This window comes from Schistocerca americana, chromosome 6 (genome assembly GCF_021461395.2).
Source record: "Schistocerca americana isolate TAMUIC-IGC-003095 chromosome 6, iqSchAmer2.1, whole genome shotgun sequence".
In the NCBI taxonomy this organism is placed as follows: domain Eukaryota; kingdom Metazoa; phylum Arthropoda; class Insecta; order Orthoptera; family Acrididae; genus Schistocerca; species Schistocerca americana.
Window position 1 is genome coordinate 81,857,332 of NC_060124.1, and position 26,628 is coordinate 81,883,959.

The 26,628-nt window shown below is 40.1% G+C and overlaps 1 protein-coding gene across 1 annotated transcript in view; it reads left to right on the plus strand.

The window, feature by feature from the left end:
- Nucleotides 1-26,628, plus strand: part of LOC124619972 (lysosomal-trafficking regulator) — a 594,456-nt gene that overhangs the window by 520,810 nt on the left and 47,018 nt on the right. Inside the window, exons 46-47 of the mRNA XM_047146635.1 lie at nucleotides 15,366-15,432; nucleotides 23,357-23,507. Coding sequence (XP_047002591.1) covers nucleotides 15,366-15,432; nucleotides 23,357-23,507 — 218 coding nt within the window. The remainder of the gene's footprint in view (nucleotides 1-15,365; nucleotides 15,433-23,356; nucleotides 23,508-26,628) is intronic.

Here is a 26,628-nt window from a genome sequence, read left to right on the forward strand (position 1 = left end):
GTCCTCAGTTCTTTGCTACTTTAAGACAGATAATGTTATATACTCTGACCACATCTGCCCGTGATTGGCAGCTGCAGTTAAGAATTACATTGGTGTTGAAAACACTTAAGTAAGTTGAACATTGTTGAAAACAGTGGACTTTGTATTTGAGAGGGGCAGGATTCAAATCCCCTTCCAACATTCCAGTTTAGATTTTCATTTGGAACAAATGCAGTGAGTGCACCATTACAAAGGTAACAGTTGATCATATGTATGATGAAGAAGTTATCATCTTCTGAGTGATTCTACGTGTAGTAGACTGGACATTGACTTCATAGATCAAGTGAACAGGATGACAGCAGCACTCCTCAGTGTCCTCGTTCTACTGTGTTTGGAAGCCAACACCTGTACTCTGTAAACTACTGTGTAGTGGATGGCGGATGATACTTCCCACTGTACTATTTGTTGGAGTTTCTTCATATTCACTTTGTGTATGGAGTGTGGGGAATGCCATTGGTCAAATATCTCTGTGTGCACCATAATCAGCCCAGATGTGGCTTTGCAGTTCCTGAGAGTAAAGCATAGGGGGCCATAGAATATTCCTATGTTCCTCATTTAATACTGTTTGTGGAAATGCTGGACTTTTGCTGAAGCATTCACAGAAAAGTGTCAGAGTTTGAAGCTCTCATGAAAAGCAGTGAAACTCACATAATACTGGGCACAGAAAGCTGTTTGAAACCTGAAATTGATAGCAGTGAGATTTTGGGGGAGAATTTAAGTGTGTATCAAAAGGATACCAAATGGGAAATGGAGGTGGTGTATTTGTCGCGCTAGACAAGAAACTCGAATCCACGAAGGTAGCAATTGAAACTGCATGTGAGATTACTTGGGCAGGACTTGGTATCAGGGGTGGGCATAAAATGATTATTGGATCCTTCTACCACCCACCAGATTCATGCTCTGATGTAACTGAAAACTTTAGATAAAACCTCAGTTCAGTTGTACGTAAGTTGCTCAGTCATACTGTAATTGTTGGTGGAGACTTTAATCATCCAACACTCAATTGGGAAAATTACAGTTTCATTAGTGGTGGGCATGATAAAACCTTCTGTGAAACTTTACTAAATGCCTTCTCTGAAAACTACCTCGAACAGATAGTTAGGAAACCAACTCATGATGGAAACATATTGGATATAATGGCAACAAATAGACCTGATCCCTTTGAAGATGTCTACATCGAAACTGGTATTGGTGTCCATGACACGTCTGTTGAAACAATGATTACCAAAGTATAAAGGACAACTAAAACAAGCAGAAAAGTATATATTTTCAGTAAACTAGATAAAAAATCAGTAGTGCCATATCTCAGTGAGAAACTTGAAACTTTCAGCATAGGGCAGGAGTTTGTAGAGGAACTATGGCTCAAGTTTAAAAGAATAGTTGAGCATGCTGTGGATAGATGTGTACCCCGTAGAACAGTTCATAATGGGAGGGACCATCCATGGTATGCAGCCAGTGTAAAGAAACTTCTAAAGAAATATAATAGATGTAAAACAAAGCATAGGACTATAGACAGAGAGATGCTGAATGAAACACATTTGGTTGTCAAGCAGGCAATGCATGATGTCTTCAGTGACTACCATAGCAGAATATTGTCTAGTGAACTTGTAAAAAACCCAAAGAAATTCGTTGTATGTAAAGGCTGTTAGTGGCACCAAAGTTAGTATCAAGTCCATAGTGAATGAGACAGAAACACAAATTGAGGGTAGCAGAGCAAAAACTGAAATGCTTGCTTCTGTTTTAAAACATTCCTTTAAAAAGAAAACCCAGGAAAACTGCCCCAATTTAATCGTTATACTGATGAAAAGATGAACGAAATAAGTATTAGTATCAGTGGTGTTGAGAAACAGTTGAAATCATTAAAATCGAACAAACCCCAGGCCCTGATGGAATACTTGTCAGATTCCATACTGAATTTGCAGCTGAGTTAGCCCCTCTTCTAACTATAAACTATCATAGATCCCTTGACCCAAAAACCATGCCCAGTTCTTGGAAAAAATCACAAGTCACACCTGTCTACAAAAGGGTAGTAAAAGTTATAAACTACCATCCAGTATCCTTGACTTCAATTAGTTGTAGAATCTTAGAACACACTTTGAGATCAAACAATAATGAGGTATCTTGAACAGAATGACATTCTCAGTGCTAACCAGCCCATGGATTTCAAAAACATCAATCATGTGAAAACCAACTCGCACTTTTCTCACATGACATACTGCAAGCTTTGGACCAATGCATCCAGATATATGCAATATATTTTGATTTCCGAAAAGCATTTGACTCAATACCTCACTTACTCTTGTAGTCGAAAGTATCATCACATGGAGTACCAAGAGAAATTAAAGACTGGATTGAGAACTTTTTGGTAGGAAGGTCACAGTATGTTATGGATGGAGAGTCATTATCAGATGTAGAAGTAACTTTAGATGTGCCCCAGGGAAGTGTGTGGGGACCCTTGCTGTTCATATTGTATATTAATGACCTTGCAGACAATATTAATAGTAAAATCAAGATTTTTTGTGGATGATGCAGTTACCTATAATAAATAACTATCTGAAAGAAGCTGCGTAAATATTCAGTTCGATCTTGATAAGATTTCATTGTGGTGCAGAGATTGGCAACTTGCTCTAAATGTTCGGAACTGTAAAATTTTGCCCTTCATAAAACAAAAAATGTAGTATCCTATGACTATAATATCAGTGGGTCACTGTTAGAATTGGCTAACTCATACAAATACCTGGGTGTAACAATACGAGAGAAGGAAAGTTGCTACTCACCATATAAGCGGAGATGCTGAGCCATGACAGGCACAATAAAAAGATTCACACAATTTATTGTGCCTATCGTGGCTCAGCATCTCTGCTATATGGTGAGTAGCAACTTTCCTTCTCTCGTATTGCTACATTCCATCCTGGATTTTCCATTGTTTGAAATACCTGGGTGTAACAATTTGTAGGGATATGAAATGGAATGATCACATAGGTTCAGTCATGGGTAAAGCAGGTGGTAGACTTAAGTTTATTGGTAGAACACTAGGAAAGTGCAGTCATTCTACAAAGGAGGTGGCTTACATATCACTCGTACAACCATTTCTAGAATTTTGCTCAAGAGTGTGGGACCGGTACCAAACAAGACTAATAGGAGATATTGATTGTATACAGAGAAGGGCAACATGAATGGTCACAGGTTTGTTTAATCCATGGGAGAGTGTCACAGAGACAATGAAGGAACTAAACTTGAAGACTCTTACAGACAGACGTAAACTATCCGGAGAAAGTCTCTTAACTAAGTTTCAAGCACCAGCTTTAAATTATTACTCTAGGAATATACTATAACACCCTATGTATCACTGACAGAAGAATTGTGAGGATAAGATTAGAATAATTACTGCATGCACAAAGGCATTCACTCAAGTCATTCTTCCCACACCCCATACATGACTGGAACAGGAAAAAACACTACTAACTGGCACAATGGGACATATCCTCTGCCATGCACTTGACAGTGGTGTGCAGAGTATAGATGTAGATGTAGATAGTTTTCATCTGTCTTCAAGTACCTGCCAGTTCAGATTTCTCTTTAAAATTATGAGATGGAATTGCTTGCTGGTACTTACGTACATGAGGAGTTAGAATACCTTCAGTAATACTCAACACTATCTTTGCTTTCAGGACTGTCAGTTCCTTCCTCATAGACAACTTAGGGAGGTATTGGAGAGGTTAAAAAGGAAGGGCAGGCAACAGACACTCCAAGATGAGAGAGAGCTCTACAAGTCAAAAGACCACCAAACGAGGGAAGGGATTGAGGATAGCGTTTGTAATCCACAGATCTGTGTGAGCTGCCCTTCCTTTTTTAACCTTTTCCTATGCCTCCCTCACTCTTCTCTGAGGGAGGTATTAGCATGACATTTTGAAGTGGGATTGAAGACAGATGAGTCCCGGTTTGAGATGAAGCTTTATGGCCAGTGAAGACCTGATTGTCACCTGCCATATGGTCTGACTACAAGTAGTAGTGATCTGGGGTGTCATTTCATTTCATAGCAGGACCCTCATTGGATCTCTCACCAATTGAGAATGTTTGGAGCATAATGGGCAGGGCCATCCAACCAGCTCATAAATTTTATGATCTAACATACCAGTTGGACAGAATTTAGTACAGTATCCCACAGGGGGACCTGTAACAACTTTGTAAATCAATACTAAGCTGAATAACTGCTAGCATAAGTGCTAGAGGTGGACCATTGATTTATTGACTTGCCCAATTTGTGAAGATCTTTCTATTGAATCAGTCACTCAATTTTTCTAAAATTGTAGTTATTTGTTTGTTTGCACATGTACGTCACTCCATCCCACTTGGATAATTCCTTCATGGTGTGTCTTTTTTTCTCTTACAATGTATTATGCCCAGCATTGTGCGACATGACAGCGACGGTAATTCACAAACCGTTTATCAGCAGGGAGTGGAGTCGCATTGTCCAGCAACAAGTAGCTACAACAAGTCCAGTTGCATTCTGAATTTATTTACAGCTTCTGTTTTGGTAAATGGAACAAGATAAGATTTTTTTCAGAACGGTTCATGAAGTTTGACTTTTGTCTAACATTGGCATAACTTTATTAAAACAGCTTCTTTGAAAAGTGTGCTGTGTACATATTCTGACCTCTCTCTTTTTTAACCAAGTTAAATATTTTGATTTTTTACAATTAATTTTAGTTAACAAACCTCATGTTTCTTATCTATTTCTCAGTGTGTTACATCATGCTGAACTTTAAAAATAAAGAAAATGAAATGGTTAAAAAGTCTACAAATTATAAATTGCCGCTATTAAAATATCATTGTATTTTACTTAACATCTCTGTGTCATCCATTGAAGACTGTTAGTCTAAGAGGTTGAAATCCCTATCTGAAACTTTGTTTCTAGGTGTTGGATCTCTTAATGTGTGTCATTTCAGTGAAATCCTGCAGCCTTTGATTTCAAAATTCCACATTTTATAAACACTTTCTAGACATTTCCTCTTACAGTATATCAGGTAGTCATGAGGTCAAACTTACCATTTCTGCCACAACATACCACCTTTGCAGTAATAATATGACTCTCCCCAAAATGTTTCTGACTCCCAGTTGCCTTCTTCACACCAAGAATGAGTCCAAAGATATTATATAAAAATGTAAACATAATGACAGTATATGAAACGGATAGATTGCTACTCGCCATATAATGGAGATGTTGAGTCACAGACAGGCACTACAAAATAGTTGCTAAACAAGTAAGCTTTCCACCAAAATATATCTTTTGAATTAGAACACACACACACACACACACACACACACACACACACACACACACACACACACACGCAAAATGCAACTCATACATCCATGGCCACTGTCTCTGGCTACTGAGGCCAGACTGACCATTCTGGCCTCAGCAGTCAGATAGAGGTCATGTTTTGGCAATCACATAGTGGTCATGTGTGTACGAGTTGTATCTGTGTAAATGTTTGTGTGTGTGTGTGTGTGTGTGTGTGTGTGTGTGTGTGTGTGTGTGTGTGTGTGTGTGTGGGCGTGAGAGTCCGCGTGCGCATGTGCCTGGTGCGTGTGCGAACGCGCGCGTACGTATGCGCCCGAGCGCGGGTGCGAAGGCGCGCGTGCATATGTACGTGCCCGCGCGCGTGCGGGCGTGTTTGTTTTTTGCCTGATTCAGAAGCAGGCCTTTTGGCCAAAGCTTACTTGTTTAGCAGTCTTTTTGTTGTGCCTGTCTGCGACTCAGCCTCTCCACTGTATGGTGACTAGCAATCTATCGTTTTCATTTTATTGTTGTTATTGCATCCTGGGTTTTCCATTGTTTGAGAATGTAAAAATAGTTGTAACGAAGTAGTTCATTTGTATCATGCCTTCTCTTGATTATTTGGAAATTTGTTAATTAATAATAGTAGTAGTAGGAGCAGTCGTAGTGGTGGTGGTAGTAACTGCAAATGTAATTTTAACATTGAAAATTTTGAAATATAATTAATTGTATTGTCACAGAAGAAGATGAGTAGCTCCGTGGTGTCGTGGTTATGATACTAAACTGTTGTATGGAGGGTTGTGAGTTCAAAACTCACCTGGACTGTACAGTTTTAATTTCTATATTCGTTTCGAGTACATTCTATAAGTATCCACAAATGTCAAGAATCATTGTACTGAAATGTTATGTAGCTTTATATATACTGTATGTGTTCTGGCCAGAGGCAGTTTGCTCCGCGCTCTTGTATGTGCAAGTGCTGAATAAACCTTCGTTAAGTGAAGTTAGTGTTCATCATTCATCTAACTACACCTTCTTCTACATGACATTATTCTGGTGGAAGTGTCGGGTATTGGAACTTGTGATAGCGCACATTATTGATGACACAGTGGCTCCCATCAGGCCATGACAGAGCTGCCATATACGTGGCGAGAAACCCAAGTTTGAGCCATGTTCAACAGATTGCAATCTATCAGAGACAGAAGAAGAAGAAGAAGAAGAAGAAGAAGACGTTACGATGACAGCAACTGTGTGCCACCAAATGAGACATCCTTCCGGGTTCTCTGGTGACAATGGCCAAGATCCAAACAAGTGGCTGTAGGTATATGAGGGTATAACCAAATTTAACAAATGGGATGACACCGTGTGTTTGGCTAACATATTTTTCTTCTTGGAGGGCACTGCCAAGCAGTGGTATGACAACAACGAGGAGAAGTTAAAAAACTGGGAAGTATTCCAGGTGGAAACGTGCAAGTATTTTGGCAGCACACAATAACAGAAGTGCAAGGCTGAAGATAAATTAAAGTGCAGGGAACAGCGTGCAGGAGAAACAACAGCATCCTACATTCAAGACATCTTGGAGCTGTGTAAAATAGTGGATCCTAGAGTGAAGGAGGAAGATAAGGTTGCACATCTCGTGAAGGGTGTTGTTCAGGACATGTATCAAGCCCTACTCTTGAAGGAGGTTTCGTCAGCAGACAACTTCATAAAATGGTGCCAGTATATGCATCCAAAAAAGAATTACATGCAAGAAGTTTGAACAGATTCCAAACATCGTATCGATGTCTTTGATGGAGGAAGCAACTAATTTCACAAGTGTTCTTCGACAGATAGTGAGAGAGGAAGTTCAGAAGGTACTTGGATTGCTCGGCGAGCAAAAAACTGAGATGCTTCAAGAGGTCATAAGGGAGGAAGTGGAACAGACATTGAACCCAATCTCTCATCCTTCAGTTGCCTTTAAAACAGTGAAAAAGTCGAGACTTAGGCGGGGTTACATTCCTACAATGCCGCATGAGGAACCTATTTGGGCACCAAGGAAGACTGACCTCTGGAGGGCCCAGGATAACCAACCGGTATGTTTCCACTGTGGATGACCAGGACATGTGGTGCTCTATTGTCAAGAAAGGCGGCAGATATTTGATGACACCCACACCAGGAGACAGCAGACCGATCTTAGCTGACGCCAACTCTGGGATGACGAAGATGAACAAGAATATGTGGGTGCAGGACGACGTAGGTCACCATTGTCACAAGCTAGCTGCTGGAGAGGATGCTCCCCAACACACTGATCAAGGTCTCCATTGCCGTTTAGAAGCTCCAGCCGATCACCTTGTCGTTGCAACCTGGAAAACTAAAGGGTACGGCCTTCCTTGGAGTTGAGGCCGCCGAAGAGAAAAGTCCTCCGCCATCGATCACTACAAAAATGGTAGGAAACTACGTCGATATCCTCATGGATGGCCAACCAGCCCAAGCTCTTGTGGACTCTGGAGCATCATATTCAGTCATTTTGGTGAAGTACTGTCGCCAGTTGCAGAAAACCGTATCCGTCAACAATGAAACATCTCTGCTGTGAAGGTGTCTAATGGGAAATATGTAAAACCTACAGGAAGATGTACCATTCGTGTGGGTATAAGTGGCCATACACAGCCCTTGGAATTCATCATCTTACAAGAGTGTAGTCATGATGTCATTCTTGGATGGGACTTTTTGAATGTTTCTCAGGGAATTATAGATTGTGGATGCTCGAAGATTATGCTAGACGAGATGAGATACTGTGTACAAGAAGATGCGCATCCGAGTGTGTGGAGACTATGTATGCTGGATGAAGTGATCATTCCTGCAGTCAGCGCTAGAAAGGTAACTATCACATGTCATGCCATGCATCAACCCATGGATCTTGTAGTGAAATGTAAGAGAAGTGTACCACTGAAGAATAACTTTGTCATCTTAGCCTCTGTCGTCTAGTTTAAGAACAGATGCGGTGAATTATTGATAGTTAACTGTCGCCGAGAACTGCAGATCCTTCCAAGATGCATGTGCATAGCAAACACTGAGTCGTTAATTGAAGAACAGCTGAGCATCTTAGAAACTTCCCATGCCAAGTCTGTGGGCGAAATTAGCACTACCACTACGAGACAAGATCTTCTAGCTCGACTATCACCAGATCTCACTAAGGAATAACAGAAGAAGCTGCTTTCCATTCTTAAAGAGTTCTCTGAATGCTTCAGTCCACAGGTGAAGAGCAAATTAGACAAATCAACGGTGAAGCACTGGATTAGCACTGGAGACCATCACCCAATAAGCCAGAGAGCATAAAGTCGAATAATTTGCAACGAGGTAGAGAAAATGATGAAGAATGATGTCATTCAGCCTTCGCAGAGCCCATGTTCATCACCAGTGTTCCTCGTCAGGAAGAAGGATGGCAGTTGGAGCTTTTGTGAGATTACAGGAAGCTTAATAAGATAACTAAAAAGGATGTTTACCCTCTTCACAAATTGACGATACACTAAATTGTCTGAAGAGGGCTAAGTTTTTCTCAACCATGGACATGTACTCAGGATACTGGCAAATCGAAGTAGATGGGGCTGATCGTGAGAGAACTGCATTCATCGCCCCTGAGGGCCTGTATGAGCTCACGGTAAAGTCGTTTGGTTTGTGTAATGCACCAGCAACTTTTGAATGGATGATGGATAATCTTCTAAGGCACCTGAAGTGGACAATGTATCTTTGTTATTTAGATGACATTATAGTGTTCTCAGAGACATTTGATGAACATATAAAAAGACTGAGAGCCATTTGTAAGTGTCTCCAACAAGACGGACTGAAACTTAATCCAAGAAAGTGTCTCTTTGGAGCAAAAAATCAAAATACTTGGACACCTTGTGTCAAACGAAGGTGTGTGGCCAGACCCAGAAAAGGTGAGTTCTGTAACAGAATTTCCTGTTCCTAAAAGTATCAGAGATGTGAGAAGCTTCCTCAGATTATGTTGTTATTACTGTTGTTTCGTCAAATACTTTTGTATCAAAGCCAGGTCACTCCAAGAATTGTTCAAATCTGATGTTAAATTTATCTGTGGTGGTGCTGAACAAGATTCTTTTGATGTGCTGCGAAAAGCTCTGACGACTGACCCTGTACTTGGTCTTTATGATGAGAGAGCACCTAGAGAACTACACACAGATGCCAGTGGGTATGGGACCGGTGCTGTTCTGGTGCAAATTTCAGATGGAAAAGAGAAGGTTATAGCCTATGCTACTAGGACACGTACAAAAGCTGAGAGAAACTACTCGACTACAGAAAGAGAATGTCTTGCTGTGATCTGGGCCTTTCGACATTATCTCTATGGAAGGCCATTCACAGTTGTTACAGACCATCATTCACTTTGTTGATTGACAGGTCTCGCTAGGTGGGCACTATGTCTTCAAGAGTATGACATTGCCATAGTGTACTAAAGTGGAAGAAAACACAAAGATGCCAACTGTCTCAAGAAACCGTGTGCAACACCATCAAGACTGGACTCCAGGATCTCTCTGCTGAGCAGAAGAAGGACGCCAAGATATCTCAAATTATGCTTGCCTTAAATCGGTCAGAGGATGTGAAAGGACAATTTAAGGTAGTTAATGGATTACTTTGCAAGCAAAACTTTGATCCGTTTGGAAAGAGGTGGCTGTGATTCCTAAACATAAGTGCTTAGATTTTCTACAGAAATTCCATTACACATCTGAGGCCGGCATCTAGCATTTATTAAGACATACGATAGGATCCACAAGAGATTTTTCTGGCCAGTTTAATTTAGGAGTGTTCGTCACTATGTGTTGAACTGTCGAGAGTGCCAGCGGAGAAAGGCAGTTCCTCAGAAACCATCTGAGCAACTCATACCAATTCCACCTGCTGAAACACCTTTCCAGCGTGTTGGGATTGACCTCCTCGGACAATTTCCAATGTCTGCTAATGGCAATAGATGGATTATTGTTTGCACAGAACATCTGACATGCTAGGCCATTACAAAAGCCATGAAAACAGCCGAAGCATCCGAGGTATCCAAATTCTTAGTGGAAGACATTGTATAGAAAACAGATTGATCGAGGGAAAGTTTTTCAATCGAATCTTATGACAGAGAGAAACCGTCGGTCCAACATTACTCATCACATGACGACTGCTGGCCATCTGTAAACTAACAGGTTTATTGAACACCTTAATAAGACCTTGGCCGACATGCTATCAATGTTCATCAATGTTGAGCAGAGAAACTGAGATGAGGTGTTACCTTTCATGATGTTTGCGTACAACACCGCCAAATAAGACACCACATGATTTATGCCATTTTTCCTGGTGCATGGGTGTGAGGTGACTATGGTGATGGACACTGTGTTTCCGTTACATCCTGATGATGTGGATGATGACTACATTGGCTAGGTGTTAACCAGAGCTGAGGAAGCTCAGCAGTTAGCTCGACTCCACATGCTGCAGGCTCAAGAAAATGATCATCGAAGGTGTGACGTGAGCCACTGCCCTGTTGTCTACCAGCATGGTGACCTTGTCTGGATCTTCACTCCTGTTCAGAAGGTTGGTCTCTCTGAGAAGCTCCTCAGGTGTTACTTTGGACCTTATAAGGTTGTAAGACAGTTGTCTGATGTTACTTATGAAGTTGAAGATTTCGACCCCGACACAAGACGATGAAAGATCAGAGATACATCCTTTGAATGAAGCCCTGTAAGGATCCTGCAACCCAGGGTAATTTTGAAGCTCCAGTGACAGGCAACAAGCAGAAAGGTAACGAAGAGCGTAGCAACAAAAGAAGTTCTAAGAAGATCACCGCCAGGGTGAGAATCAGTCATCAGGAGTCAGAGTATGCAGGACTGATGACTCATTCCCGGACTAGGAAGATGTAACACTGAGATGCTGTTCTCTTGTACATCTATTCCACCCTCAGTTTCTAAATCTTCTAAACAAACAAGAAGCTCATCTGCTTTGCTTTGTAATTCCCAGATATTCTGATGCAGTATACTAACATTATTTTTCATTGTGCTTTCGTGAGAATCTTTGATATTTTAACATCTCTAATACCTTCCTTTTTGAGCTTCTCATCAACCTTAATTTCGTTCAATGTTGAATCATTGGATACTGATCTTAGCCTAAAAAAGTGGTACTCGCATGAGTTTCAGTGGGCTGCCACCCCTCCTCTCCCTAGTTATTTTGCTATCATGCCAGTCAATCTACCCTTCCCTTTCCTATTGAGGCCATGCCTTGTGAAGTCCCACCTACCAATAGCGTCAACAGGAATCAAACCTATACCTGAAAAAGTAGCCATCTGAACCAGCTGATCTAACTCCATATTGACCCTCCTGACAGAACTGTTCAGTTGGGGCCAATCATATCACATGAAAGCAGGAACCAAGCCAACATTTGTATGGTTCATTGCAGTTGCTATTTTTACAAGGTCACACTCAATATTGTTCACCTGATCCCTATCAATACTGTTCCCTGCTCCACCCACTATAACATCGTGATCCTGCTTTGTAAAAGCTTTGCACAATGATCTTACATTATGTATCACTTGGCTGAGATATGCACTGGGCTTGAAAAATCTTTGAACTGGGCCTGAAAAAACTTGTGACCTGGTACCTGTCACCTAATTTTTCCTGCAAGATCTGGCTGACCTCTTCCGTGGCTACCATCTAACAACAGAACTTCCCTCCTAAATTCTACTTTTTTTGAAACAGTTGCTTTCCTGGTGAAAACCTGTTGAGTATTAACAACACTTACATCTACCTGAGCTTCTCCCTTAGTTAACTGAGGTAGCAAGGCAAATTCCTTGCTACCACTTCCCACCTGTCTTCACCTTTCTCCCCCCTTAACTTTATCAGTTCTCCCTGAGCACTATACAGTTCTGCCTTAAGGGCTCTAATCTTCCTGTTCAGCTGTTTTCCTATCCTTGAACATATTACACCCCCCCCCCCCTCCCCCCAATGTAAACCTCTGTCATAACAGCTGCATAAAACACCAGAACTAACTTTCATATGGCAGTTCAAACACTTCTCGTTCATGATTGCATACTACCTTTTTACAAAGTTTATATAGACAGTAACAGTAATGTTGTATTAACTACAGGTCACAAGTGTCACTGAAGTTATGTGGAACACTAATTAATGTGTATACTGTTAATATAGCAACGTAATGCACTTAGAGTAACATTAAAAAATTAGGCCTAAGATTGTGTATGGTGATATGGACTTTATGCATTTTGAAAAGAAACGAAAGATTGAACTTAAAATCTTTAATTCCCTGAGTAGATACACACTACTGTATATATGTGTAACAAAAAGAACCTAAATTCTTCACTTAATACTTACAAGGGAACCTCCCCATCGCACCCCCCTCAGATTTAGTTATAAGTTGGCACAGTGGATGGGCCTTGAAAAACTGAACACAGATCGATCGAGAAAACAGGAAGAAGTTGTGTGGAACTATGAAAAAATAAGCAAAATATACAAACTGGGTCGTCCATGTGTAATATAAGCAATATTAAGGGCAGTGTGAGATGAGGAGCGCTGTGGTCCCGTGGTTAGCGAGAACAGCTGCGGAACAAGAGGTCTTCGGTTCAAATCTTCCCTCGACCGAAAATTTTAATTTTTTATTTTCAGTTTATGTGACAAACTCTTATGTTTTCATCACTTTTTTTGGAGTTATTATTACATCCACAAGAAAACCTAAATCAGGCAAGGTAGAAGAATCTTTTTACCCATTCGCCAGGTGTACTAGTTAGGTAGGTCGACAACATATTCCTGTCATGTGACGCACATGCTGTCACCAGTGTCATATAGAATATATCAGACGTGTTTTCCTGTGGAGGAATCGGTTGACCTATGACCTTGCGATCAAATGTTTTCGGTTCCCATTGGAGAGGCACGTCCTTTCGTCAACTAATCGCATGGTTTTGCAGTGCTGTCGCAAAACACAGACACTAAACTTATTACAGTGAACAGAGACGTCAATGAACAAACGGACAGATCATAACTTTGCGAAAATAAAGAAAGCAAAATTTTCAGTCGAGGGCAGATTCGAACTAAAGACCTCTCGTTCCCCAGCTGTTCACGCTAACCACGGGTCCACGGCGCTCCTCGCCTGAACTTGCCCATAATATTGCCTATCTTATGCATGGACGACCCAGTTTGTATATTTTGCTTATTATTTCATAGTTCCACACAACTTCTTCCTGTTTTCTCGATTGATCTGTGTTCAGTTTTTCAAGGCCTATCCACTGTGCCAACTTATAACTAAATCTGAGGGGGGGTGCAATGGGGATGTTCCCTTGTTAGGAAAATGTCTTAAATTTGTATGAGAACCTACATCTAAAGTATGCAGAAACCAGCCTTTAGGATATGTGTGGTTCCGCAAATGCAAACGCAACTCTCACACACGACTGAAGCTTCAGTTGCCTGAGACTGCAGTTGTGTGTGTGTGTGCGTGTGTGTGTGTGTGTGTGTGTGTGTGTGTGTGTGTGTGTGTGTGTGTGTGTGTGTGTGTTTTGAAGAACTACAGTTCTATTAGTGAAGAAAATAGAAGAAATCTAAGTAAAATGTACTAAGAGAAAATAAAGAATAGAAAATAGTAATAAATACAGTTAGGACCTATCTTTTGTACATGGACAATGTGAGGACATCTAGAGCACAATGGACTGTCAATATAGCCTCCATTGTTGCAAATTCCTTAATAACTGAAGAGAGGCACGTCGTCAGTGGTGCACACAATGATACGTGGCAACAAGAGTGACACCACATCATCATTAGGGATGCGTCTTGGTTCTGTGCACTTCACCATGATGGATCTCTCTCTCTCTCTCTCTCTCTCTCTCTCTCTCTCTCTCTCTCTCTCTCGTGTGTGTGTGTGAGGGGGGGGGGGGGGGGGGGGGGGGTTGTGGTGGGCTTGAGAAGAATGCATTCAACATTATTGTATGGTCCTAGTACATGGGGCAATGATACAGCATGCCATGTGGCACACGACATGATCACCTCTGGCTCACTTAGCCATTATATTCAACTGGAGTAATTACATTCATGTCGTGTTAACGTTGGCAACCATGTGTGCAGCAGCGGTAGTGATGCCTGCCTGCTGAGATGTTGCACAGTGCAGTATGCTGTGCTGAGCCATACTTTTCACATTGTACTTCCTACTGCAGTCGATGTTTTGGCTGCACTGTATTAACTTATTTCATCTGTCTGTGTTCTGAATTTCACATTTGTGAAAAACGCACGCTCTGTGTTAAATTTTTTTGTTAATTTTCTGTAATGATAGAGTAGAAATAGAGAAAGAATGAAAAAGTGTTCTGCCAAAAAGGGATGCAAGAATTCATGAGTACTTACATTAAAATTAGCAGGGTCTCATTTAAAATTGTCTGTGTTGTGTCTGGTAATGGATAAAATTTCATCACCATGACATTCTGTTAATATTTGAGTTAGTTGAATACTGTTACTCTGTTGTGCTTTTGGCCATTTTATATGCAAAAATAGTAAAAAACTGCACACAGCCACTGACAGTCGGCCTCAACTCTTGGTAATGAGTTTCAAAGATGTTAAAAGTGTGCCATCCTCTTAGCAAGACTACAGCACCTACCGAGATAATCTAAGTGCCTAAGATGATAAGCGTTGTGCTGCTGTTAATGCACACAGCTGTGCTATAGTGATTTGTTTGGACTCAAATAGAAAAGCTCTAGTGTGTCACTATTTTATTGCAGCTAAAACAGTCATCAACACTGAGTAAACCATTGTCAGGCATATTTTCAAAGTTTCATTCAGAACTATGTTTCATTAAGATTATGCTGTCTTTGCTACCAGATCTGTAGTTACTCTAATTTCTTCTCATCCGTTTTTCTGTCACCCCCAGGTAAAGAACTCGTGGCACCAAAAGCTATTAACAGTCAGCTCTGTTGCCTGGTTGCAGGAAATGCTTTTTATATTTATGTGTTGGTAGCGTCCTTATATTGTTTACATGACAGATGTGTTATTGAATTTGTCTGACGTAATTCTGATTTTAAATATCTCTGTTTCAGGGATTTCCGAAAACCGATGGCAGTTCAAGAAAAGAAAAATGAGCAGCATTACATTAGTAATTATAATGTACGTGTTCAGATAAATGTTCAGTTCTGATTTAATGTCATATCATAAGTTATTAAAAAAAGTGTTTTAGTTAAATTGACATAGCATAATAATGTAATTGCCATATGTAGACTGATATATCATAAATTACAAAGTAGTTGAATGCCCATCTGCAATTGCTACTGATATTTGCCTTTGGCTTTGTATTGCACAGTAATTTCTTGTATTCCATGACCATTTTCTAGCTGTAGGAATGCTTTCTCCCCTAAAGGCATCTTTTTAGTCAGGTGATGAACATTTCATTGGGGATTTGCCTGAGGGCTGCTAAGGAAGTCTATGCACTCTTTATGCTGTGATATTGTTAAACATCCTACGTATGTCCAGATTAGTTTGCACCAAGATCCTGAGAAGACTTAAGTACACTGTTGTAATCAGATCATTTTCCCACAAACCATGCAAGATGAACAACTGCTACTTAATTTCACTTCCACTGACCAATCTTCATAGACAAGTAGAAAGTCACCATCGGAATGGCCTCATAAAATTGTACTGTGACATTATCGGGTGGAACCCAGCTCCAGTCTCTAGAGAAACAGTGCTGTGCTGTGCTGTCAGCTCCAGCAAAGTACCCCACATTGTGTACAGTAATTGATAACCTTGTGAGAATGTGGCAACATGCAGGCAACATGTTGTGAACCTGAAAACAGACTAATGTCAACATGAAGCTTCTCACTCGGTATGTGGCTGTCATCTCTTTATTAATTGTGGCTATGGTCTCAGTGTCTGTGGGCTGTATGTGCTGCTAAATAAAACGTCTGCCCTGAGAGTTTTTTTACTGACAAAGCATAAAATAATTTTAAGCATTTTACTGTATAGTAGGTCCTGACATTAATCTGCCACTGGCAATTTAAAACCAACATTTTGGCAGTCTTCACACTAGAGCACAGAGCCATATTGTGAAGTTCATGTGTTCCCCTGCACTGCATGTTCATTCACACACCCAGCTCCCATTAGGCTGTTATCTGTGTCTTTACTTGTCTCTTTGAAAAACAGCGAAGTACTTCTTTGGTCCACCTAATGCCCATTCACCTAGCTACATCTCCATTTAATTTTAATTATGGCTACAGTTATGCCTTCCACCCCCTTCTAATCCTTGACCCAGTTGTTGTTTTCCTGCCTCTCTTAGTAATTATGACCCCACACCTGTCCATTTTTGATGAGTAATCCTAAGTTTTTCAATGGATTTCATGTTAAAAGTCTGTGTCTAATTTTTGTAATTCAAGAATGGTGACTGACAGATCATAAGCTTCTCAGACACATCGAAACCTCAGTTCTGAGAAATGTAGGCCACTTTCACTCTCCTATTTCTTTTACTGTCCATACATGTGTCCTGTTCAAAAGGAGGCAAATGCAAAAGGGTAAGGGGTGTATTAATCTACAGCGTTAAAATGTATCCTTAAGGGAAATGGCAGCAAGAGAAGGGAAGGAACACCAGGTGCACTCAGTGTGTATGCCTGTTGGCCTCATTCAACAAGTCGAAGAGGCTGTCCTGGCAGCCCTTGAGGAACTAAGTGCCACCAGTTATTGATTGTGCACATGCTGGAACAAATAATGATTGTCATCTGGGCTCCAAGGTCATACTTTGATCATTCCAGTGACTGAAAGAGAAGGTTGAGAAGATCAGTTTTGCTCATGGACTTTCTTGAAAGCTCACAATGTGTAACATTGTTCTTGGATCATGGTCCCCTTGGTTTTGAGTCGAGTAGAGGGCTTCAGCTTGAGGCTTCAAAGGTTCTGTAAACAAGGTAGGCTGCGATTACCTGGACTTGCATCATAGGTTGAGAACTGTAGTGTCCCCCCAAATGAATCAGGTGTGCAGTGCACATCATTGGCTGCTACACAGGTAGCTGACTATACAAGGTGCATTCAAGTTCTAAGGCCTCCGATTTTTTTTCTAATTAACTACTCACCCGAAATCGATGAAACTGGCGTTACTTCTCGACGTAATCGCCCTGCAGACGTACACATTTTTCACAACGCTGACGCCACGATTCCATGGCAGCGGCGAAGGCTTCTTTAAGAGTCTGTTTTGACCACTGGAAAATCGCTGAGGCAATAGCAGCACGGCTGGTGAATGTGTGGCCACGGAGAGTGTCTTTCATTGTTGGAAAAAGCCAAAAGTCACTAGGAACCAGATCAGGTGAGTAGGGAGCATGAGGAATCCCTTCAAAGTTGTTATCACAAAGAAACTGTTGCGTAACGTTAGCTCGATGTGTGGGTGCGTTGTCTTGGTAAAACAGCACACGCGCAGCCCTTCCCGGACGTTTTTGTTGCAGTGCAGGAAGGAATTTGTTCTTCAAAATATTTTCGTTGGATGCACCTGTTACCGTAGTGCCCTTTGGAACGCAATGGGTAAGGATTACGCCCTCACTGTCCCAGAACATGGACATCATCATAGCACTGGCGGTTACCCGAAAATTTTTTGGTGGTGGTGAATTTGTGTGCTTCCATTGAGCTGACTGGCACTTTGTTTCTGGATTGCAAAATGGCATCCATGTCTCATCCATTGTCACAACCGACGAAAAGAAAGTCCCATTCATGCTGTCATTGCGCGTCAACATTGCTTGGCAACATGCCACACGGGCAGCCATGTGGTCGTCCTTCAGCACTCGTGGCACCCACCTGGATGACACTTTTCGCATTTTCAGGTCGTCATGCAGGATTGTGTGCACAGAACGCACAGAAATGCCAACTCTGGAGGCGATCTGTTCAACAGTCATTCGGCGATCCCCCAAAACAATTCTCTCCACTTTCTCGATCATGTCGTCAGACCGGCTTGTGCGAGCCCGAGGTTGTTTCGGTTTGTTGTCACACGATGTTCTGCCTTCATTAAGCTGTCGCACCCATGAACGCACTTTTGACACATCCATAACTTCATCACCACATGTCTCCTTCAACTGTCGATGAATTTCAATTGGTTTCACACCACGCAAATTCAGAAAACGAATGATTGCACGCTGTTCAAGTAAGGAAAACGTCGCCATTTTAAGTATTTAAAACAGTTTTCATTCTCGCCGCTGGCAGTAAAATTCCATCTGCCATACAGTGCTGCCATCTCTGGGACGTATTGACAATGAACGCGGCCTCATTTTAAAACAATGCGCATGTTTCTATCTCTTTCCAGTCCGGAGAAAAAAAATCGGAGGCTCGGAGGCCTTAGAACTTGAATGCACCTCGTATGTATGGTGCACATTATGATTTTTTTAAAAATTAGATGATTTTCCATTCAGTTTAGAAAATGAGAGCTGTAAGAGATATTTAAGTGCTAGAAGAACATGTAAAGAGTGCAAGAGTCCTAAAATTGAAGTGTAGCTAAAAAACATTTTAAAAAAAGAAAATACAGTGGATCTCCTGTAGTACTAGGTACAGAAAGCTGATTAAGATCCAGAATGGATAGCAGAGAGATTTTTGGAGAAAATTTAAGTGTGTATTGAGTATAGGCTAATTATAAATGTAGGTGGTGGTTTTGTTGCAGTACACTAGAAACTCAGATCCACCGAGATAGAAATTGAAGCTGCAAGCAATACTATTTGGACATCACTCATTATAAAGGGAGGGCATAAACTTATAATCAGGCCCTTCTGTCGACCAACAGACTCATCTCTGAGTGTAACCCAGGAGACTTTAATCACCCAACTATGAATAGAGAAAATGAAGTTTCACAGGTGGTGGGCATGAAAAGACAGCCTGCGAACTGAATGCCATCGGTGAGAGCTACCGGGAACAGGTAGTTTGTAACCCCACTCAAGGTGGAAATGTATCAGATGTAATCGCGACAAATAAACCTGACCGCTTTGAGGACACCCACATTGGAACTGGTGTCGGTGATTATGAGCCAGTTGTAACAACAATGGTTAGTAGAGACTATAAGGCAACTGTAGTCTGTGGCAGAATTTATGGCATCTGGGCCAGAGATGAAGAGTAGACAGCTGCACAGGTAGCCAGTCCACATTCGGTCTGTTTCCACATCCTGTACTGTGTAAACTTCTGTCATATTTGAGTTTTCTGTCGTCTTTTATACGCGTGAACCTGTGACTGAATGGCTTCTTTGATATTCTGGGTGCTCTGTGAGTTTTTTCATAATGGCTGAAGCAACTAGAGAGTGCCAGGTGTTACACAAACAGGCAAGGGTCCTTATTTTTAAAGTGTACTTTTTCTTCAAACGTGAGGCAGATTGTCTAGCCAGTCTACAATTTTTCCAAGCTGAAGGAACTTAATATCTACATTTCCATCTATATCTACATCTACATAGAAACTTCTCAAATGGCACTACTAGTCATTTCCTTTAATGTTCCACTCGCAAATAGAGCGAGGGAAAAATGACTATCTCTGTGCTTCCATATGAGCCGTAATTTCTCGTATTGTATCTTCGTGATCCTTATGTGCAATGTATCTTGGCAGCAGTAGAATCATTTGGCAGTCACCTTCAAATGCTAGCTCTCTTAAGTTTTCTCAATAGCATTTCTCGAAAAGAACATTGCCTTCCCTCAAGAGATTCCCATTTGAGTTCCGAAGCATCTCTGTAGCACTTAAGTGTTGTTCAAACCAACGGGTAACAAATCTAACAGTTGCTGTCCATGCACTTTCAGCCAAGTTGACAACACAGCATTCCTTGTGAGTTGTGCAGTCAGGGGCCATTTACACTGTCGCCAACTACGAAACAAATAGAAAAAGACAGTAGTATGATATCTCAATGAGGAACTTGAAATATTTAATTCAGGACAGGATTATGTAGAAGATCAGTGGCTCAAGTTTAAAAGAATGGTTGATCACGCATTGAATAGATATGTACCCAGTGGATGGGAGGGACCTTCCATGTTATGCAATCATGGTAAAGAAACTTCTAAAGAAACAGATACTATGCACACTGAATGTAAAACAAAGCATAGGGCTGTGGATGGAGAGACGCTGAATGAAATGATTCTGGTTGTCAAGTTGGCAATACCTGAAGCCTCCAGTGACTGTCCACTAGAATATTATTGAAGGATCTCTCTCAGAACCCAACAAAATAGTGGTCTGATGTAAAGACAATCACTGGTACCAAAGTCAATGTCCAGACACTCCTGGATGACACAGGAACTGAAATGGACGATAGAAAAGGAAAATCAGAAATGTTGAACTCTGTTGTCAAATGTTCTTTACAAAAGAAAATCCAGTAGTTCTACCCAGTTTAATCCACTCACTTCGGCAAATACGAGCAAATTTGCAGCTAAATTAGCTCCCCATTTAAGCATAACATGCTCTAGTCCCTCAAACAAAAAACTATATCCAGTAGTTGGAGGAAAACACAAGTCATACCAATATACAAGAAGTATATCGGAAGTGATCTACAGAAATTCTATCCCAGTGGCCTCACCATCCATCTTCTGTAGATTCTTAGAAGATATTCTTGTATAAAAAGTAATGAGGTGTCTCAAACAGAATGACCTTCTCCATTCCAACCAGCATGGAATCTGTAAACATCTGTTATGTGAATCTGAACTCTAACTTTTCTCACATAATATCCAGAAAGCCAAGCTGTAAGGCAGAACAGACCTTCTTGTCTTTTGAAAAGGATTTGACTCAGAATCACACATACACTTTTTGCCAAAGTACCATCTTATGGCATATCAAACAAAATTCATGACCGAATTGAGGGTGTTTTGTCAAGGATGACACAGCAAGTTCTTTCCGATGGAGAGTCATCAGTGGGATAAAAGTAAGTTAGGGCGTACCAAAGGAAAGTGTGTTGGAATCCTTCCTGTTTACGTTGTGTATTAATGACCTTGCAGATAATATTAATAGTAATGTCAGACCTTTCTAAGAGGATTTAGTTATCTGTACTGGAAAAGAAGCTGCACAAATATTCAGTCAGATCTTGATAAATTTTCAAGGTTGCGGAAAGATTGACATCTTTCTTTAAATATTCATAAATGTAAAATTGTTTATTTTATGAAACAATGAAACATAGTCCCCTATGGCTATAATATCAGTAGGTCACCATTGAAATCAATCAACTCATTAAATTCCAGACTGTAACAGTTTGTAAGGATATATCAGTAGGTCATAATTGAAATCAGTCAACTCATTAAGATACCACACTGTAACAGTTTGTAAGGATATGAAATGGAATGATCACATAGGCACAGTTGTAGGTAAAGCAAGTGACAGACCGGGGTTCTGAAAAAGTGCAATTTGGCCCACAAAAGAGACTACTGACAAAATAATTTGTGCGCCCCATCCCAGAATATTGTCCGAGTCAGCGGGATCCATACTATATAAAATATTACATGTATGCAAAGGACAGCACGAACGGTCAAGTTTGTTTAACCCAAAGGGAGAATGTCATGGAGACACTGAAGAAACTGACTGAGTAGACACTTCCACATAAGCACAAATTGTCCCATGAAAGCCAATTTGAAAATATTCAAGAACCAGCTTTAATTGAGACATCTAGGAATGTACTACAACCCCCTATGAATCACTCCCCTAGGAATAAGGAAGACAAAATTAGGCTTATTATGGTGCACAGAGGTATGTTTAAGCAATCATTCTTCCTACATTCCATCTATGGATAGCCTGGAAAGACTCCCCAATAACTTGCAGAATGGAAATTATCCTCTGCCATGAACTTTACACTGGTTTACTGGATACGTATGTAGTTACTGAACTAGCCAAACTTCAGAAAGCTAAGCTGATGGCAGTTCCACCAAAGAAGTGAGTGCTTCTGTATCTCAGAAGCTGGGTGGCACAACCAATCCTCATACTGGCCATGCACTTGCTAATACCTCATTCTTGGGCATACAGCTGTCCAATAATTTTATTTGGGAAGAGCATTCCACAGAGCTGCTGAAGCTTGCAAGCAAATCAGTTTTTTGAAGCAAATCATTTTTTTGCAGAAACGGTTTTCTGAGCCTTATGTAGCATATGTTTGCTTTCATTTCATAATGTTGTTTGATATAGGGGGATCTCTTCAAGCCAAAGTTTTTTGAGTCAAAGGATGTTTTATAGAAACTGTGTGTGGTGTGCACTGAATAACGTGCTGTAGTAAACTGTTTGAGGAGTTAAGTATATTAACTATGTATGGCTTGTCAGAGTATTCCTCAGTAAAATTTATGGTAAATAACTTCTCTTTCCAACCAACATCTCAGTTAACAGTTTTGATAGAATCTGTGTAAACACTTGAAGAAATATACTTAGGCTCACAAAGAGGCCACTTACTGGGGTGCACACATTTTCAGTAATTTGTCAGCAAATATAATTAGTAAATGACAATCCAGTTTTAATTTTTTTACTCATTATACCTGTTTTATGACTACTTGACTGACTAAGGATAGCAGCAATTCATATTAACTCTGCACATATTAATTCTCATGTAAAATAGGAATTCTTCAGCATCTTCTTCTTCTTTTTCTTCTTTAGTTCAGGGATAGGTGGCCACCTGTTTTGCCTTCATATTTCAGTAAAAGAATATTCTGTGTTGTTGCTGTTATTATTGTTATTGGTATATCTTTTGACATTTACAAATTCATGAAGATATCCTCACGTTGGTTGTACCGAAACAACTACATATCTCATCTGATTTATAGTAACATTCTTCCAGGAATGATTACATCTAACTTAAAGTGTATAGAAATAAATGTGTAATTTTCTGCATATCCTTTCCCCGCTTGATCAGTGTGAATCAGTACAACTGTCAGATGCACAAACTTTCAAATTACATTTAATTACTGGTGTGCACAACTATTTTACACCTTTTCAGCATTTTTCCAGTTAGTTATTAGTTCCACCCTTCACTTAAAGTGTCTCTTTTTCTTAGTAAATGGTGTTCCTTGTATTCAGTATAAATTCACAGTTGTTATTCTGCTGTTCACAATATAATCAATTAATTTTAATTTTTGTGTAGTATATAAAACAAGAGCTATCAGCTGGTTCGAGACACATATCAGTGCACCAGGAGCCCTATCACTACGGTAGCCATTACTCAAATTCTGGCACAGTGCTGCATTTTCTCGTTCGACTGCCGCCCTTCACTAGAATGTTTCTGACGTATCAAGGTAAGTTGAATTGCCATTCATAGCTAGCTGTGCAAGTTACACTTGGCTTCTGTCTGTGCTTATATATGCCACTGATATTCATACCTACTCCTCATCAAAACTGGAAGCAGTGGGTCTGAATTACCATTTTGTGCAAATTCATTTATTTTGAAAAGATCTGTGGACTCATCAATAAAATGTGACCCAACTTCCATTGAGAAACAAAGCAAGAATTCAATCTTTTTACTATACTAAGTGTGTATTCATGCACTCTGCTGCTGCTGATTCCATTATATTCTCGACAGTCGTAGGAGTGGTTTCCAGATCCATAAACATGGATGAAATTGAAGGAGTATGTGTTAACACAGCAAAGAAATAAATACGAGAGTAAAATTGCTGCATATTGTAAATTAAATAAGGTTTTCGAAACAAAGCTTTCAATATGTATAAAAAGAAAAACTTGCTACCAGTGTGTACTGACAGTTTTGTCTTACAGCAATAAGGTATGGGCTTCTAATACAGAAGCCTCTCTAAAATTGAGGGTTCCTCAGAAAGAAAGCTAGAGGTATATTTAAGTATTTCTAAGACAGCCAGGCAAACAAATAAATGTGTGAAGGAGACATAGTGAAAGACTTACTTATGGCTGTAATGACAACTGAGGAGTCGGCCAACAACATTTAGACTGCTGAATGAATGGTAGGTAGATCAAGGTGATTCTTTGCTGGCATTCAACGTATAAGAACTTGAATTTTTCTACCACTGAAAACTGTAAACTGATTGTAGTACTTCAGTTGTACAGCAGACAGGAGCTTAGAAGCACCAGCAGTTCATGTACTTCATTTAGTTTCATTTTCTTAAGAGCTGTAAAGTAGAACTGTACAGTAATAGTTTATTTACCTGTTTCCAGCAGTGTTGTTTGTTTTGTTGTAAGAGTTCACGTATTTTACAATTTTCAATGTAAAGTGGGTAAACATGGTTGCAAGTTCTAGGGATGGTTTTATTTTTCATGTTTATATTTTTGTGTGTCACAGTTTTAGTAGTGCCACAGTTGAATGATTTTATCACTTGCTGTGGTCTGTTTGTTGTTCTGTAATTAGTTCAGACCAGCTTGGCTTAGAATTTTATTGTGGTTTCATATACTTTCTACAAAGTAGGAAATGGATAGGTATTATGCTTGTTGTGTACAGACATGATGAGGTGAATTGGCTGATGTTTTTGAAACAGCTAGAGGTTATGTTGACCACAGGTGACAGTCGTCAGGTTGCCAGTCTAAGGTGCAGTGATGCTGCAGCATTGGTGGAGAAAGCTGTGACACCATTGGTTCTGTCAGGACCCCCCCCCCCCCCTCCCCCCCCCCTCCCCCCCCCCCCTCAACCCCTCCTGGAAACTCTGACATCACTGCATGTTTTGATGTGCAACTTCTGCCCTGACTGACCTCTTTCAAGGGTGAGCTGCAGTCAGCACTGGAATTGTGAATCCCTAGGTGGAGGCCAAATGTTGGACCTAGTCACACGACTCTCCCCCCATGCCTTAGAACTACAAGTGCAAGGTGCTCCCCAGTGTCAATAATACATCTGGTCCAGAACAGATGCTATGTCCATTGAGTCAGCTGCCAGTGAGAGTAATGTCTTTTACATCTGCCGGTGTAGATTTTTAAACTCATTTGTAATAAGGTATCTTAACCGGAATGACCTCCTTCGTGCCAATCAGCTTGAGTTCCAAAATCGTAGACCACATAGAACTCAGTTCAGCTTACTCCCACATGATATCCTGATAGCCATGTGTCAATAATGTTGAGTAGCTGCTGTCTTTTTGGGCTTCCAGAATGAAAATCTGGAGTGAAAATTCCTTAGTCATGAAAGAATAAAACATGCAGTTATGGTACTTAAGTAAATATATGTTGTTGGCTATTGCTACACTGGTATAGACTATTTCTCAGTTACAAACTAGGACATTTCAGGAAATTCAAAATTAATAATCTGGAAATATCACATTGATGTAAGACAGTTTCCACATTTAGTTTAGCCACACTGCATGCAGAAATTTTACATACACCAAGAAACTGGGTGAGTTTATAATGTTTCGCTTGTTCTAGGAATAAACCTGAATACATAATTTTCATGTCTGCTTTTCGCTGAACGTGTGCTGTAACTTTCAGCAAATGAATAACCCTTACTGAATGAAGCATGCTTGGTATCCATACTCTGTGTAATGAGACAGTTTTTGTGGTACTCTAATTATTAAAATGATGTAGACAACATGTTGAAAATAATTTTTCACCAATTTATTTCTTCAAAGACACACATCAAAATCTTATTCCGGATGGCCAAAGAGTGACACAATACTGGAGGAAATACTCTCACATTTTTGTGATCTACGGCTCCTGCCATTGGTACTTTTATAACAAACAACAATTACAAGTTTGCTTTATGTATTGTTTAAATTGAACATAATTTGCTTTCATAAAACTGGTTAAAATTTTGGCTTGGCAAATCATGACAACTTCCCTGATATGATTAGTATCTTGAAAATCTTGGTTTTTGTAATGAAATGGTATGTTATGAAATATACATTGAAAACAATACTTTTGACTATTTTACAGTGAGTTCTATCATAATTATTATTACTCTTTTGTATATTATTTATATAAAGGATAATTTGAGTCTGTGTTGACATTTGTTTTAATATACTTTGGGTTTGCAGTACAATCCTTCCATAAATTTATTGAGATTATTTATTATACAATTTTCGTTGATAAATTAAGCAAGTAATGATATGATTGAAACTTCCGCATGTAGGTATAAGACTTTGCATAAAGATTAAATGAGAATATCACAATCTCCAAAACAGATGGTATCATTCTCTGCATTTTACTGTCCCATTCTGCTGCATTACAAAGTGTCTTGGATAATAATGAATTTAAATTTTGTCCAATGTGACATTTCTTAACATTCATGAAATTAGTTACACTGTCCACAGCATGAACACCAAATAGTTTTCCATCTTCCTCCACTCATATTACACAAATAAACATCCTACTATGTAGCCAGTTATGACAAGTACTACGTTAATTCACCATGCACATTATTGTAATCCCCATCACTTTTCTCACCCTCACTCCGATAACTCACTCAATAAGCCT